Below are 14,996 nucleotides of genomic sequence, written 5' to 3' on the forward strand. Positions count from 1 at the left end.
TGAATGGGAAAACACACACTTTCCCACCCGTTAAAAACATCGAAAACGGCCAGTTTTTGAGCTGCAATTTACTGTGCCAGTCAATAATGCCTTACTTTTGATGAAATTCAGCGAGCAAACGCGATAATTCCCGATATTTTGGACCTTTAAATGCATTTCGTTGTCTCTGTACTGTACACTGACAATGACAATTAAAATTGAATCTGAATCTGAATCTGAAAATGCTGGAGAAACTCAGCGGATGCAGCAGCATCTATGGAGCGAAGGAAATAGGCAACGTTTCCGGCCGAAACCCTTCTTCAGACTGATGGTGGTACCGGAGGAGATAGTTAAGGCAAGGACTATGCCAACATTTAAGAAACAGTTAGACAGGAACATGGGCAGGACAGGTTTAGAGCGATATGGACCAAATGTTCAAGAAGTAACTGCAGTTGCTGGAAAATCGAAGGAACACAAAAATGCTGGAGAAATTCAGCGCGTGCAGCAGCATCTATGGAGCGCAGGAAATATCACCGATTTACTTCGCTCCATAGATGCTGCTGCACCCGCTGAGTTTCTCCAGCATTTTTGTGTACCTTGGACCAAATGTTGGCCGGTGTGGGTAAGTTGGGCCGATGGGGCTGTTTCCACTGTGTGTTACTTATGTAACGCCTCCCAACCTCTGACATACTACTGTGGGTTCCACACGCTGCCTTCCACAGGTTAAACCAATGATCGTAGAAGAAGCAACCCATACCCAGCCACTGACACTCTCCTCCGCCTAGCGGAGCTGGTCCTTACCCTCAATAACTTCACGTTCGACTCCTCCCACTTCCTCCAAATACAAGGCGTAGCTATGGGCACACGCATGGGCCCCAGCTATGCCTGCTTATTTGTAGGTTACGTCGAGCAATCCTTGTTCAATACATACCAGGGCCCCACGGTCACCCGACCTCTACCTCCGCTACATCGACGACTGCTTTTGTGCCACCACCTGCACCCACACACAACTGACTGACTTCATCCACTTCACCACTACTTCCATCCGGCACTCAAATACACCTGGACCATTTCCGACACTTCCCTACCATTCCTTGACCTCACTATCTCCATTGCAGGTGATAGACTTCTGACCGACATACACTATAAACCCACTGACTCCCATGGCTATCTGGACTACACTTCTTCCCACCCTGCTTCCTGTAAGGACTCCATCCCCTACTCCCAATTCCTCCGTCTACGCCGCATCTGCTCCACGGATGAGGCGTTCCACACCAGGACATCTGAAATGTCCTCACTATTCAGGGAACGGGGGTTCCCCATCTCCACCATAAACGAGGCTCGCACCAGGGTCTCTTCCATACCCCGCAACACTGCTCTCTCTCCCCATCCCCGCACTCGCAACAAGGGCCGAGTCCCCCTAGTCCTCACCTTTCACCCCACCAGCCGTCACATACAAAAAGTAATCCTCCGTCAGTTTCGCCACCTCCAACGTGACCCCACTACTCGCCACATCTTCCCATCTCCCCCCATATCTGCCTTCCGCAAAGACCGCTCCCTCCATAACTCCCTTGTCAATTCTTCCCTTCCCTCTCGGTCCACCCCCTCCCCGGGCACTTTCCATTGCAACCGCAAGAGATGCAACGCTTGTCCCTTTACCTCCCCCCTCGACTCCGTTCAAGGACCCAAGCAATCGTTCCAGGTGCGACAGAGGTTTACCTGCATCTCTTCCAACCTCATCTATTGCGTCCGCTGCTCTAGATGTCAGCAGATCTATATCAGTGAGACCAAGCGGAGGTTGGGCGATCGGTTTAGAGGAACACCTCCGCTCGGTTCAAGAATAACCAAGCTGACCTCCCGGTGGCTCAGCACTTCAACTCCCCCTCCCACTTCCGCCTCCGACCTCTCTGTCCTGGGTCTCCTCCATGGCCACAGCGAGCAGCACCGGAAATTGGAGGAACAGCACCTCATATTCCGTTTGGGGAGTCTGCACCCCGGGGGCATGAACATCGAATTCTCCCAATTTTGTTAGTCCTTGCTGTCTCCTCCCCTTCCTCAGCCCCCCTGCTGTCTCCTCCCATCCCCCCAGCCTTCGTGGCTACTCCTGTTTCCCTTAAGTTGTCCCGATGGGGCCCCGCCCCCGATGTGTGTTAAAAAGGGTTTCGGCCTCCCAACCTCTGACATATTTCTGTGCAAAACTATAAGATCTTTGCTACTGTGGGTTCCACACGCTGCCTTCCACAGGTTAAACCAATGATCGTAGAAGTATATTTGGGTTAAACCCTCCCTTGCAGCGAACCTCCCTCCGGGTCACACGAAGAAGAAGAGGTGGGTCCGATATACAGTTTGGGATTGGCTGAACTAAGCTAGAACACCCGCCCTTTCAGTTGGGATGGAATAACACGGAAGGAGGTTGTGCTGTCTACCCGGAAATCCAAGCCAAAACTATATGCGAGTGCCACGTATGGGGTAAGGCAGCCTTTCATTTTCCTGTCTGTTTTTCCTCCGCTTGTCCCTCCTCCCGCTCTCTGGCCCGTCCGCGGGCGAGTGAGTGTCCGGTGGTTCAGTGAGGGTGGGTGGAAACAGGACTGTTGCAGCCCACCTTTATCATGACCGACCACTTCAATGTTCAGCTCCGTACAGGTGTCCCTCCGATCCCAAACACACACACACACACTTCTGTTGAGTCCAAAGATCCATAAGCAGAGCAAGATGGGTTACTCTCACGCAAACGCGTAGTACGGTCATGGGCAGTTACATGGGTGATTATAGGGCCCATTTTAGCGACCAGCCTCCGCCATCTTGCTTCCGGCCAAAGATCGGATCTTTGCTTCCGCCTCCGCTCCCGTATCTTCTTTGACTTTGGCGGGGAGAGGGAGTGCGCGGTCCGGTGCCAGCGGGGAGGCCTGAGGCCTTGGGGAGAAGGGGTGTGCGGCCTGGGGCAGCGGGGAGGCCTGAGGCCTTGGCGGGGTGAGGGGGGTGCGCGGCCCGGCCCAGCGGGGAGGGGGTGTGCGCGGGGAGAGGGGGGTGCCGCGGGGGGAGAGGGGGGTGCGCGGCCCGGGGAGAGGGGGGTGCGCGGCCCGGGGAGAGGGGGCTGCGCGGCCCGGGGAGAGGGGGGTGCGCGGCCCCGGTTGAGGGGGGTGCGCGGCCCCGGTTGAGGGGGGTGCGCGGCCCGGCACAGCGGGGAGAGGGACATAGGAGGGAGGGAGACATTGGTTGGGGGGGGGGGGATGGGGGAGATGGGGCCTAGTGTTTGTGAAGCTGCGGGCAGGTTTACAATGTTTATTATTTAACGTCCCTTGTCTGATTTGAAATAAAACTCTTCATTGGATATAAAAATCAGAAGAAATATAATTGTATGTGTTATATGATTATATACATCTATATCACATTCATGTATGTGTGTTCTTTCCAGCACAATCTAGTCAGTTGTATGCTCATGGAATAAAACCATCCTTTTGTAAATCTTGCTCAAAACAAAGTTACTTTTGTGAATTTTTTCAATTGGGTAACCCCACAGGCAGATCTCATTCCACTCTCTGGCTATTGGGAAGACCAGACACCTTTTTATTTTGTGGAGAAACAACTCCATAAAAAATAGAAAATAAGCACAAAAACATAAAGTAACATTCCAGGGCGAGAGCAACTGTAATCTTCATGTTGCTATTATTTTCCCAAATACTGCAGATGTGAACAGTGTGATTTCATTAATGTGATTAGATGAATGAATTACAGAGTGCAAGTGTAATACAAAATCAACTCAAACATTTAAAAATAATTGATTTTAAAAACATTAAAAAAGAAAATTACCAGAGGCAAAATTTATAAACATTTTATTCTTTAACAAGAATTAACTGCATCTCCCTATATCACACACACCTCTTCCTCCCGCAAATTACCCTGCGAGACCGGGTAATCGCGGTTAATACAAAATCAGCTCAGGTGTGGCCCAAAAAGAAAGAAAAAATCAAACACAGAACCATTTAAAAAAATGATTACGACTGCAGTGGGAGTCAAATTTGCTCCCAAGGATTAACAGAAGTCTTGCAATGAAGGCCAACCAAAGATCCTTAGCTCTGCTATAAGATCTGCCTTACTGCGAGTCGGGTGGGTACTTTCCGGTGACTAAAATGGGCGAAGGACAAATGCCAGATCCCCTCCGTAGCGTAATACTCGTCCGCCCATTGCATAAGGAGAGACCATCTTGCTCTGATATAGGATCTTTGCATTCCGTTGTTCTGTACTGTACACCAAGTGGAAATTGAATCTGAATCCTGACATTTGAGTCTCCACAACTCAGTGGTACCTGCAACTGGGATTTCAACCCATGCGGGCCACAATTTTCCACTCCCCCACACCTAGCTGACCAGAGTTCACTTTGCAGAACACGTGCGGAGAATCAAGCACAATGCCTCGTGAGAACGGTGGTCCCCGATTAACTACAACAGTTAATGCTCATAAGTTCGAGGAGCAGAATTGGCCATTCGGCCCATCACGTCTACTCTGACATTTAATCATGACTCAATCTTTCCCTCGCGACCGTATTCTCCCGCCTGTCTATTACGTAACCCCCGACGAGGCCAATTCTGCTTCTCGAACTTATGAGCATTAACTGTTGTAGTTAATCGGGGACCACCGTTCTCACGAGGCATTGTGCTTGATTCTCCGCACGTGTTCCGGAAAGTGAAGTATCTGGTCAGCTGGGTGTCCTTCTACATCAGTCACTGAAAGTAAGCAGGTACAGCAGGCAGTTAATAAAGCTAATGGCATGTTGGCCTTCATTGCAAGAGGATTTGAGTTTGGGAGCAAGGAGATCCCACTGCAGTCGTACAGGGCCCTGGTGAGGCCACACCTGGAGTATTGTGTGCGATTTGGTCTCCTAATTTGAGGAAGGGTATTGTCATTGAGGGAGTGCAGCATAGGTTCACCCGGTCAATTCCCGGGATGGTGGGATTGAAATACGAGGAAAGAATGGGTCGACTGGCCTTATATTCACTGGAATTTAGAAGGATGAGGGGGAATCTTATAGAAACATGTAACATTCTTAAGGGAATGGACAGGCTAGATGCAGGAAAAATGTGTCTTATGTTGGGGGAATCCAGAACCAAGGGTCACAGTTTAAGGATAAGGGGTAGGCCATTTATGACTGAGATGAGGAAAAACCTTTTCACCCAGAAAGTTGTGAATCTGTGGAATTCTCTGCCACAGTGGAGGCTGATTCTGCGGATGTTTTTAAGAGAGAGTTAGATTTAGTTCTTGGGGCTAACGGAATCAAGGGTTATGAGGGAAAAGCAGGACGGGGAAACTGATTTTTGGCTGATCAGCCATGATCATATTGAATGGCAGTGCTGGCTCGAAGGGCCGAATGGCCTTTTCCTGCACCTATTTTCCATGTTTCTACTCGTGGTAGCAGTGGGCAGGAATCCCGCCGAGACTTTGCCATGAATGCAGCAGAGAATCTATAAAATGGATGTTTAAATCCAGATTGTACATTCTCTATAGCAGAAAGGGCTAAACAGAATTTTAAGCTAATGTTGTTCAAAGTTTTCTGACAGTGGGTTGCAGAACCAGTTTGAATTGATTTCCAGAGCGTGACCAACTACTTCCTGTTCTTAGGTATGTGAGGCAGGCAGTAAATGCTGGAGTAACTCAGCGGCGGCATCTCTGGAGAGAAGGAATGGGTGAAGTTTCGGGTCGAGACCCTTCTTCAGACTGCGTATGTGTGTTTTGGCATCCATTGTGTGGACAGGCTGCTGCTTGCACGCAGAGTTCTGAGTCTCACACTACAGCAACCAGCACATTTCCTTCGCTTGAAGAAGGGTTTCGGCCCGATATCAATCCTTGTGTCGGTAGGAATGCAGATGCTGGTTTAAACCGAAGATGGACACAAAAAGCTAGAGTAACTTAGCGGCTCAGACAGCATCTCTGGAGAGATGGAATGGGTGAAGTTTCGGGTCGAGACTGAAGAAGGGCCTCGATTCGAAACGTCACCCATTCTTTCTCTCCAGAGATGCTACTTGTCCCGCTGAGTTACGCCAGCTCTTTGTGTCTATCTTCAATCCTCTACTTGATCGGCTGGATTGAAGCATGAATAAATTCCACAGAGACAGCAGATCCTTTTGGTTTTCAAAGGAGGCTATCGCAGGTGATATTTATTTCTGGTCTTTGTTTACAATCCGCCTTTAAATGGTGGAAGGACATTTAGATCAGCGCCTCAGGAAACCTTGACTTTGGTTTAATCCTGTGCTTGCAGTGGTGATATCTGTACTCCTGCTATTGTCTGTTACAGAGGTTGAGTTTTCCACACCTGTGATAGAAATTAAATCCACTGTCAAGAGTGTTTTATTGTCATATATCCCAGATAGAACCATGAAATTCAAACTTGCAACATCGCAACAGAATATGTAAAACATAGTCTATATATATGTATGTATATATGATCATATTGAATGGCATGTATATATGTATATCTGTTTATATATGTATATATGTGTGTGTGTGTGTGTGTGTATATATATATATATATATATACATACACACACACACGCACACATACACATACATATACATATAAATATACACACACACACAATGTTTTACATATTCTGTTGCTATGTTGCAAGTTTGAATTTATGTATGTATATATACTTGCAACATCGAAACTGAATATGTAAAACATAGTGCACTGTTAAATATATGTGTGTGTGTGTGTATATATATATGTATGTATATGTGTATGTATATATATATATATATGTGTGTATATATGTGTGTATATATGTATATATACTGTTTTACATATTCTGTTTCGGTGTTGCAAGTATATATACATACATGGGTACAAATGCACGCACGCATCAACGGGGCAGTAAGAGTATGAATTCTAGACTTTGCAGGAAGTGGGAACACTGTAAAGTGTTTCGGAAATTAAGAACAAATTGTAATTTTGTACCCCATCAGTTAGTAATGTTCTGTCAAAGTGGATGTAAATATCATCTAATTGCTGTGCATCAGATGTCACCGGTCAACACAGCTATTCTGCCTCTTCTTCACTGTAGCTTCCTTTGACATTCCAACAGCCAGATCCCTCTAACATTATGAAAAGGTACATGTGAAAAGTTTTCTGCTGCGTGCTGTCCAGTCAGCGAAAAAACGATATATGATCATTATTAACCCATCCACAGTGCACCAATGCAGGGTAAAGGGTCCAACGTTTAGTGCAAGATAAAGTCCAGTAAAGTACAGTTAAATATAGTTCGAAGGTCTTCAATGAGGTAGATGGAAGATCAGTACCACTCTTTAATTGGTGGTAGGATGGCTCAGTTGCCTGATAACAGCATAAATAGACAGTCGTTGAGCCTGGAAGTGTGCGTTTCCAATCTTCTGTACTTCTTCCCAGATGGGCAAGGTGAGAAGAGGAAGTGACCAGGATGAGACTGGTGTTCAAGAAGGAACTGCAGATGCTGGAAGATCGAAGGTACACAAAAATGCTGGAGAAACTCAGCGGGTGCAGCAGCATCTATGGAGCAAAGGAAATAGGCGACGTTTCGGGCCGATACCCTTCTATAGTCTGAAGAAGTGTTTCGGCCCGAAACGTCGCCTATTTCCTTCGTTCCATAGATGCTGCTGTACCCGCTGAGTTTCTCCAGCATTTTTGTGTACCTAGGATGAGACTGGTCCTTGATTATGCTGGAGGCAGTGTTAAGTGAGATGGAGTCAATAGAAGGGAGGTTGGTCTGTGTGGTGGTCTGGACTGTGATGGTCTGGGCTTCACACCTCGCTGAAATGTCTTGGATGGGGCTGTTCCCATGCTGCGATGCTTCCTGATAAAATGCTTTCTGAGGCACATCTGTAGATGTTAGTGAGGTTTGTTCAGCACATGTCAAACCTTTCATGACTTCTAAGGACCTTCATCCTTCTGAACTCCAGTGAATACAAGCCTAGTCTTTTCAATCTTTCCTCGTATGACAGTCCTGCCATCCCAGGGATCAATCTCGTGAACCTACGCTGCACTGCCTCAATCACAAGGATGTCCTTCCTCAAATTAGGAGACCAAAACTGTACACAATATTCCAGATGTGGTCTCACCAGAACCCTATACAACTGCAGAAGAACCTGTTTACTCCTAGGACCATGCTTGACCTAAAATGGCCCCAAGGGTCAGAGGCATGTGTGACCCGGGGACGATGGTACTTGACGATGTGAGATTGTTTGTTCCCTAAGTAGAATTGAGTTTACTTGTGGCTTCTCTCTAACTGTTGTAGTTGGTGTGTTTGCTACAGATTTGTCTTCAAATTCAATTGGACCTTCTTTGGCTCCTCCTGACGAGACAGTCCATCGTCAGAGACCTATGACAAACACAATAATTCTCACATTGACCAATTCAGCGACTCCTCACACCTTGTGTCTTGCATGGACGGCTTCATTAACGGTAAATGACCCTGCCTATGGATAGGGCATCACCTGAAATGAAGCGAAATATCCAGGGGTATGAAAGGTGGTCCGAGTGGGGCTGAGGGACAATTAACAACAAATGCTCCCCCTTTCACCTCCACACAGGCAGTATGTAGCCACACACAAACGGGAAATACAGCACCTAATTTCTGCTGAGGTGGCTTGCAGCCTATTGCAGATACTGCAGAGATTAATAGTCCATTAATCTGAAACTCACTGTGAATTTATGGATCTGAAGGGGGAACGTTGGAATTTGAGTCAAAAATTCAACAACAGCTGAAAGTTCAGGGTACATTTTTGGTTTAATGATACTCAGACATTGTGCTTGTGTTTGTTATTTCTTTTTTCAGTTATTTTTGGTGAGCCACTACCTCCGATATCAGAGTAACAGCTAATTTGGGCTGTAACGAGTGTTTCATACTTTTATCGCTATCTAGTCACTGGTTCTCAGCGGACAGTGATTGACCACAGCAGCACTGCCAAAGATTCAAACAACTACAAGTTTGAAGGAATCAGAATGGACACAGGTAAGCCCAAAACGATCTTTAAAGTTATTTGTCTGTCCGCTCGTCCTGCTGGTTCAAATCTCGCCAAACGAACAACAGTTCGGAGGAAGGAGCACTGACCCAGTCGCGTAGTAGTCGTAGAGAGATGTCATCTATTTGGGATGTTAGCCTCACCTGTGAAGAGGCCCTGAGTGCTGGAAGTGTCCAACAGTTGCAGTGTAGGGTTCTGACACCAGGAACTGCATGCTGAGGGACTGACTCAGCCGTGTGTTCTTCTGAGAATTGGGAGCAGGGACTCCACGGACAGCGCGGGGTGCTTAGTAATAGATAGAATATTATAGTACAGGAACAGGGCCTTCAGGCCATAATGTCTATGTTGGATTTAATGGTGTTAAACCTCTCCCTCATACCAGTCCATTCCCCGCATATCCACATGCCAACCTGGAAACCTCTTCAATGCCACTGCGGTATTTGTGTCCACCACCACCACTGGTAACGCATTCCCTGCACCCGCCGCTTCTATCAAGTCTACCCTGAACCTGCAGAGCTCCATACAACACCATCCAAGATTGTCCAGCCTCCCCTGTTAGCTAATACCCCCTAATCCAGGCATCGCTCGTGTAAATCTCTTCTGCATCCTCTCTGAAGCTGCACATGCTTACTGCAAAAGGGCAACGAGAACTGCATGCAATATTCCAAACTGTCAGCCAAGGGAATGCGAAGTGTCTATTTTATCCTTGGGCAGACCTGGATGTGGAAGATGCCTCCCAACAAACAGTGGAAAACTCAGCTGTTATGTTTGATAAATAAAGCACAGCACTAGAAGATAGGAACATTTCCAGAAGCACAGATTAGTGGTACAGGTGCACAACCTTTTATCCGAAAGCCTTGGGACCAGACACTTGTCGGATTTCGAACATTTTCGGATTTCCGAATGGAAGATTTTTAGCGTAGATTAGGTAGGTAGCGCGGGCGGCTTGAAAAGTCTGGAGCGGCTGCCTCCTCCCCGGAGACCGGGGAATCATTGTAAATCATTGCATAAATGTTAGTCAGTTAGTTTGGAGGGATTTTATGTGGTGGGGTGGGTGGGTGAAGGGGGAAACTTTAATTCTTAGTCCCCTACCTGGTCGGCGACTCCCAACATCGCGGAGCTGGGGGCTCCGTCCGGCCGCGGGCGGCGCCGGTTGTAGCTCCGACCCCGGCAACTCTACCCCTGGCTGCGAGGCGCTCCAAATCCAGCGCCGCCCGCGGTCGGATGCCCCCCACCCCAGCTCCGCGAATGTTGGGAGAAGGCGGCCTCTGCGCCCTGGAGCTTACCGCATGGCGACCCGGTAAGGCATTGCCCGCTTCCCGCTGGTATCCCAGTGCTGCGACGCCGCCGACTCCCAACATTGGAGCGCCTCGCAGCCAGGGGTAGAGTTGCCGGGGTCGGAGCTACAACCGGCGCCGCCAGCGGCCACAGCGCTGCGGAGCTTACTGCACGGCGACCCGGTAAGGCATTGACCGCTCCCCGTCTCTCCGACCAGGTAGGGGACTAAGAATTAAAGTTTACCCCTTTAACCCCCCCTTCACATAAAAGCCCTCCAAACTAACTGACTAACATTTAAGCAATGATTTACAGATGTTTAAGTGTCTCCCCGGTCTCCGAGGAGGAGGCAGCCGCTACAGTAGTACAGACCTGGCTTGACCGTGGGTCGTTTCGGGTCAAGTTTGGCGCCAAACGCGAGCTTTGGTGTGTAGACGACATCCTGGAAAAAATGGCCGGTTTTCGGAGTTTTTCGGTTTCCGGAACACCGGATAAAAGGTTGTGCACCTGTATTAGTCCACATCTAACAATGGCCTGTTTCCTTTATCATTGTAACTTTTTTTGCATATCTTTCATTCATTTGTTCCATATCACCGTCTATGTTCCTTGTTTCCCTTTCACCTGACTCTCCGTGTGAATAAAGGTCTCTACCCAAAACCTATTCGTTCTCTCCAGAGATGCCGCCTGACCCGCTGAGTTACACCAGCTTTTTATGTCTATATTGGTACATTAAATTGGAAGGCCAAGATAAATTCAATTCTGGCCTTTTTTGGTTACTACGGAGATAACAGGACTTTCCTTGAATCTATTTCCCCATGCCCAGTTAGAGTCATCGATTCCTAGAGTGATACACTAATGGCTGTGTGTGCAGAGGACCAATGGTGAGTGTGGGTTTCTCTGAAGGTATTGACCATCCCCTCCTGTGTTTACAGATCTGAACTCTGTTAACTCCACCTTCTTGTCACATTGTGATGATCACAAGCTGTTCCAGTTGACGAGATTCTACCGGGACCGACTGGAGCAGGCGATTGAAGAGGGTGTGGATGGACTCGGCTTGATGTTAATGGGCGCGGATCACTTCAGTGGACTAGAGTACCATGTAAGTGGATGGGACGCAGATTGAATGTATAACCTATTTCATCACTGACTGTCGGAACAGATGCAAAGGAACCGATGGGCTATGAAAAGGCAAAGGTGTGTGTGGACCAAAGGCTTGGGAGTGGATGTGGAGAGGATGTGTCCCCAGTGCGAGAGACTAGGACAAGAGGTCATAGCCTCAGAATTAAAGGACATTCCTTTAGGAAGTGATGAGGAGGAATTTTTCTAGTCAGAGTGGTGAATCTGGAATTCTTTGCCACAGAAGGCTGTGGAGGCCGTCAATGTCTATTTTTGAGGCAGAGTTTGATAGAATCTTGATTAGTACGAGAGTCGGGGTTTATGGGGACAAGACAGAAGAAAGGGGTTTGGAGGGAGAGATACATTCTCTTATAACTTGTGAACGTAAACACCTGACTGTCTTGATTTGGGGATATTTCATCATCACTCATGTTTGAGTTGGCTTCTTATACTGACCACCGTTTCGTAGCTTTGTAGTTGCTGCAGTGTGCACAAGATTAGCTGTGCAACTTGAAGAATTAGCAACAATAAAGACATTGAAAGCAGCCGCCAAATTAATCAATGACTGGTGTTCAAGAACCTAGTGGCTGATCCCCGACCTGGGTGAGAAGAAGAAGAATACAAATCGTACATAATCGTAACTTTCCCCATTTGCCAGTTGACTGCAAACCCATTTCCCTGTGTTATTATGAATTTACCTCTATCTCCCTCCTGTGTGAACAAGTTTTGAACTCAATGCCCGCTCCGTGCTGCTGTTTCTGCACCGGCCTTTCATTGAGGTTTAGTTTAGGCACACAGTGTGGGGCCCACCGAGACCGCACCAACCAGCAATCCCCAGACAGTAATGCATTCATACACACTAGGGACAATTTACATTGATATCAAGCCAATTAACCAACAAACCTGTAGGTCTTTGGCATGTAGGAGGAAACCAAAGTACTCGGAGAAAGATCATGTGGTTACAGGGAGAACGTACAAACTCCGTATAGACAGCACACATAGGCTGGATTGAACCTGGGACTCTGGTACTGTCATGCAGCAACTCTACCGTGCCTCCTTCATTACATTAGCAGACTAAAGGTTCTTGCATTTCTTCAGCATCCTGGAGTAGATCAACACTGATCCTCCCGTAGTCAGACCTGGTGCTGGGTCAGTAATGCCTAATGACAGTACCTGATCCCAGTGCCACTGACTGTCCTATCCCAAAATCGACCCTTTCCTCCAGACTGCTCCTTGCTTCCCTCCACACCTTATCATATGCCTTAACATATTGGAAAATTGCCAATATTACCCGACTGTAAAGAGGACATTACTTTAGGAAGGAAATGAGGAGGAATTTCTTGTTTCAGAGGGTGGTGAATCTGTGGAATTCCTTGCCACAGAAGGCTATGGAGGCCAAGTAAATGGATGTTTTTAAGGCAGAGATTCTTGAATAGTATCAGTGTCAGGTGTTTATGGGGAGAAGGCAGGGTAATGGGGTTAGGAGGAGGGATAGAGCTGCCATGATTAAATGGGCCAAATGGTCTGATTCTGCTACCATTATGACTTTATGTACCATTATTCATGACAGAGTGTGACTGACCTCGCGGAGAAGGGAAACCGAGCGGCCAGTTCCAAATTCCTAGTGGATCTGGTAATGGAGAAGGGCTCTGGGGCTCAAAGGGTGATGTGGGAATCCTTTGTGAAAACACGTCACACGTTACCAAAGCTGGACAGAATATTGAAAGACATACAGGAACGTGGTACGATCAACAGCATATTTTACATTACATTTCAGCTATACTGACTGCTAATGTGAGGATGTTACACATAAATGCATTCATGCAAGCTACTCTGTTTGAACAGGTGATGGTCATTTCGCCTACATGGACACAGAACGGTGTTTATCTCAAGTGCCCACTCACCTGAAAGGTAAGCAATGGAATGGAAATCGCAAAGCCTTCCACTAGTCCCACCTGCCCGCGTTTGGCACATATCCCTCTAAACCTGTCTATCTATGTACCTGTCTAACTGCTTCTTAGTGGGGTAGTTCCTGCTTCAACTACCTCCTCTGGAGGCTTGTTTCATACACCCACCACTCTTTGTATGAAAAAGATACTGCTCAGATTCCTATTAAATCTTTCCCCTTCACCGTAAACCGATGTCATCTGGTCCTCAATTCACCTACTGTGGCTGTGCATCTACCCAATCTATTCCTCTCATGATTTTATACGCATCTATAAGATCACTCCTCATCCACCTGCGTTCCAAGGAATAGAGTTCCAGCCTACTCAACCTCTCCCTGTAGCTCAGACCCTCTAGTCCTGGTAACATCCTCATAAATCTTATCTGTACCCTTTCCATCTTGACAACATCTTTCCTATTGCATGGTGCCCAGAACTAAACACAATTTTCTGAATGCAGTCTTACTAGCGTCTTATACAACTGCAACATGACCCCCCCAACTTCTATACTCTGACCAATGGCTAATGTGCAAATTCCCTTTTGACCAGCCTATGTACCTGCGAGCCCACCTTCAAGGAACCTTGCACTTGCACTCCTAGATCCCTCAGCTTTACGACAACCCAAAGCCTGACAATTCACTCTATAGGTCCTGCCCATGTTCGACTTTCCAAAATGCAACACATCACATTTCACTGTTTCCATCAACCATTCCTCAGCCGATCTGGCCAATTGATCAATATCCAGCTGTAATTTTTCACATGAGCTGCCTTCTTGAATCATTTCTGTGTCTTGTATGATGTTGTGCTTAATTGGAGCGTGCTCCATCACATTCCTGACTTGGTCCTTGCAAATGTTGGAGAGGATTTACAGAGAAAGTCTCTGCAGGATTCCTAGCATTGGCCCTGTGCTTGTAGCCCCATTGAGTGCTTGGCTACTCCATGCTGTCACATCCTGTGGATTCTTCAAGGGCCCAGCAACGGACCACATAAACTGTTCCATGCTGTTTAGTCATCAGTAATTTTCTACATTACGTATCGCCAGCAGAGAATCCAGCAAATTGCCAAACCCTCAACAACTGAAGTCTGACAATTCTAATTGGAGCCGCCAACTCCAGCCAGGAAATCTCGCACTGTGGGCTCTGACACGGGAACCCTCATTTGGTGGGATATTTTAGTACAGTAATGGTTTATCGCCACAGTTCGCTTACGAGGTCTGATACGGGCTATAAATTCTGCTCTCGTTGGTTGAAGGCCGACCTTGATGTGAATGTAGCTAGTGGCGACAGCCAGAAATTATTTCCCTTGGTAGAAAGGTCCAATACTAGAGGGCATAGCTATAAGGTTAGTGGGGATTTAATGGAGATTAGTTTAATTTACAGATATAGCGCAGAAACTGGCCCTTTCGCCCACTGAGCCTGCACCAACCAGCAATTCCTGCACATTAACACTATCCTACACACTAGGGACAATTTACACTTCTACCGAGCCAATTAACCTGCAAACCTGTACATCTTTGAAGTGTGGGAGGAAATGGAAGATCTCGGAGAAAACCCACACTTTCACTGGGAGAATGTACAAACTCTGAACAGACAGCACCTGTAGTCGGGATTGAACCTGGGTCTCTGGTGCTGTAAGGCAGCAATTTTACCACTGCGCCATGTGAGATGTGGCAGTTTTTTTGCACAGCACGTA

The 14,996-nt window shown here is 47.2% G+C and overlaps 1 protein-coding gene across 1 annotated transcript in view; it reads left to right on the plus strand.

Annotated features, from left to right (window-relative positions):
* Positions 1 to 2,330: 2,330 nt before the first annotated feature.
* LOC129710487 (NACHT, LRR and PYD domains-containing protein 3-like) overlaps positions 2,331 to 14,996 on the plus strand; it is a 37,537-nt gene continuing 24,871 nt past the window's right edge. Inside the window, exons 1-5 of the mRNA XM_055657443.1 lie at positions 2,331 to 2,448; positions 8,784 to 8,960; positions 11,178 to 11,344; positions 12,932 to 13,103; positions 13,207 to 13,272. Of these exons, the coding sequence (XP_055513418.1) occupies positions 8,951 to 8,960; positions 11,178 to 11,344; positions 12,932 to 13,103; positions 13,207 to 13,272 (415 nt within the window). The 5' untranslated portion in view covers positions 2,331 to 2,448; positions 8,784 to 8,950. The remainder of the gene's footprint in view (positions 2,449 to 8,783; positions 8,961 to 11,177; positions 11,345 to 12,931; positions 13,104 to 13,206; positions 13,273 to 14,996) is intronic.

This window comes from Leucoraja erinacea, chromosome 28 (genome assembly GCF_028641065.1).
Source record: "Leucoraja erinacea ecotype New England chromosome 28, Leri_hhj_1, whole genome shotgun sequence".
In the NCBI taxonomy this organism is placed as follows: domain Eukaryota; kingdom Metazoa; phylum Chordata; class Chondrichthyes; order Rajiformes; family Rajidae; genus Leucoraja; species Leucoraja erinaceus.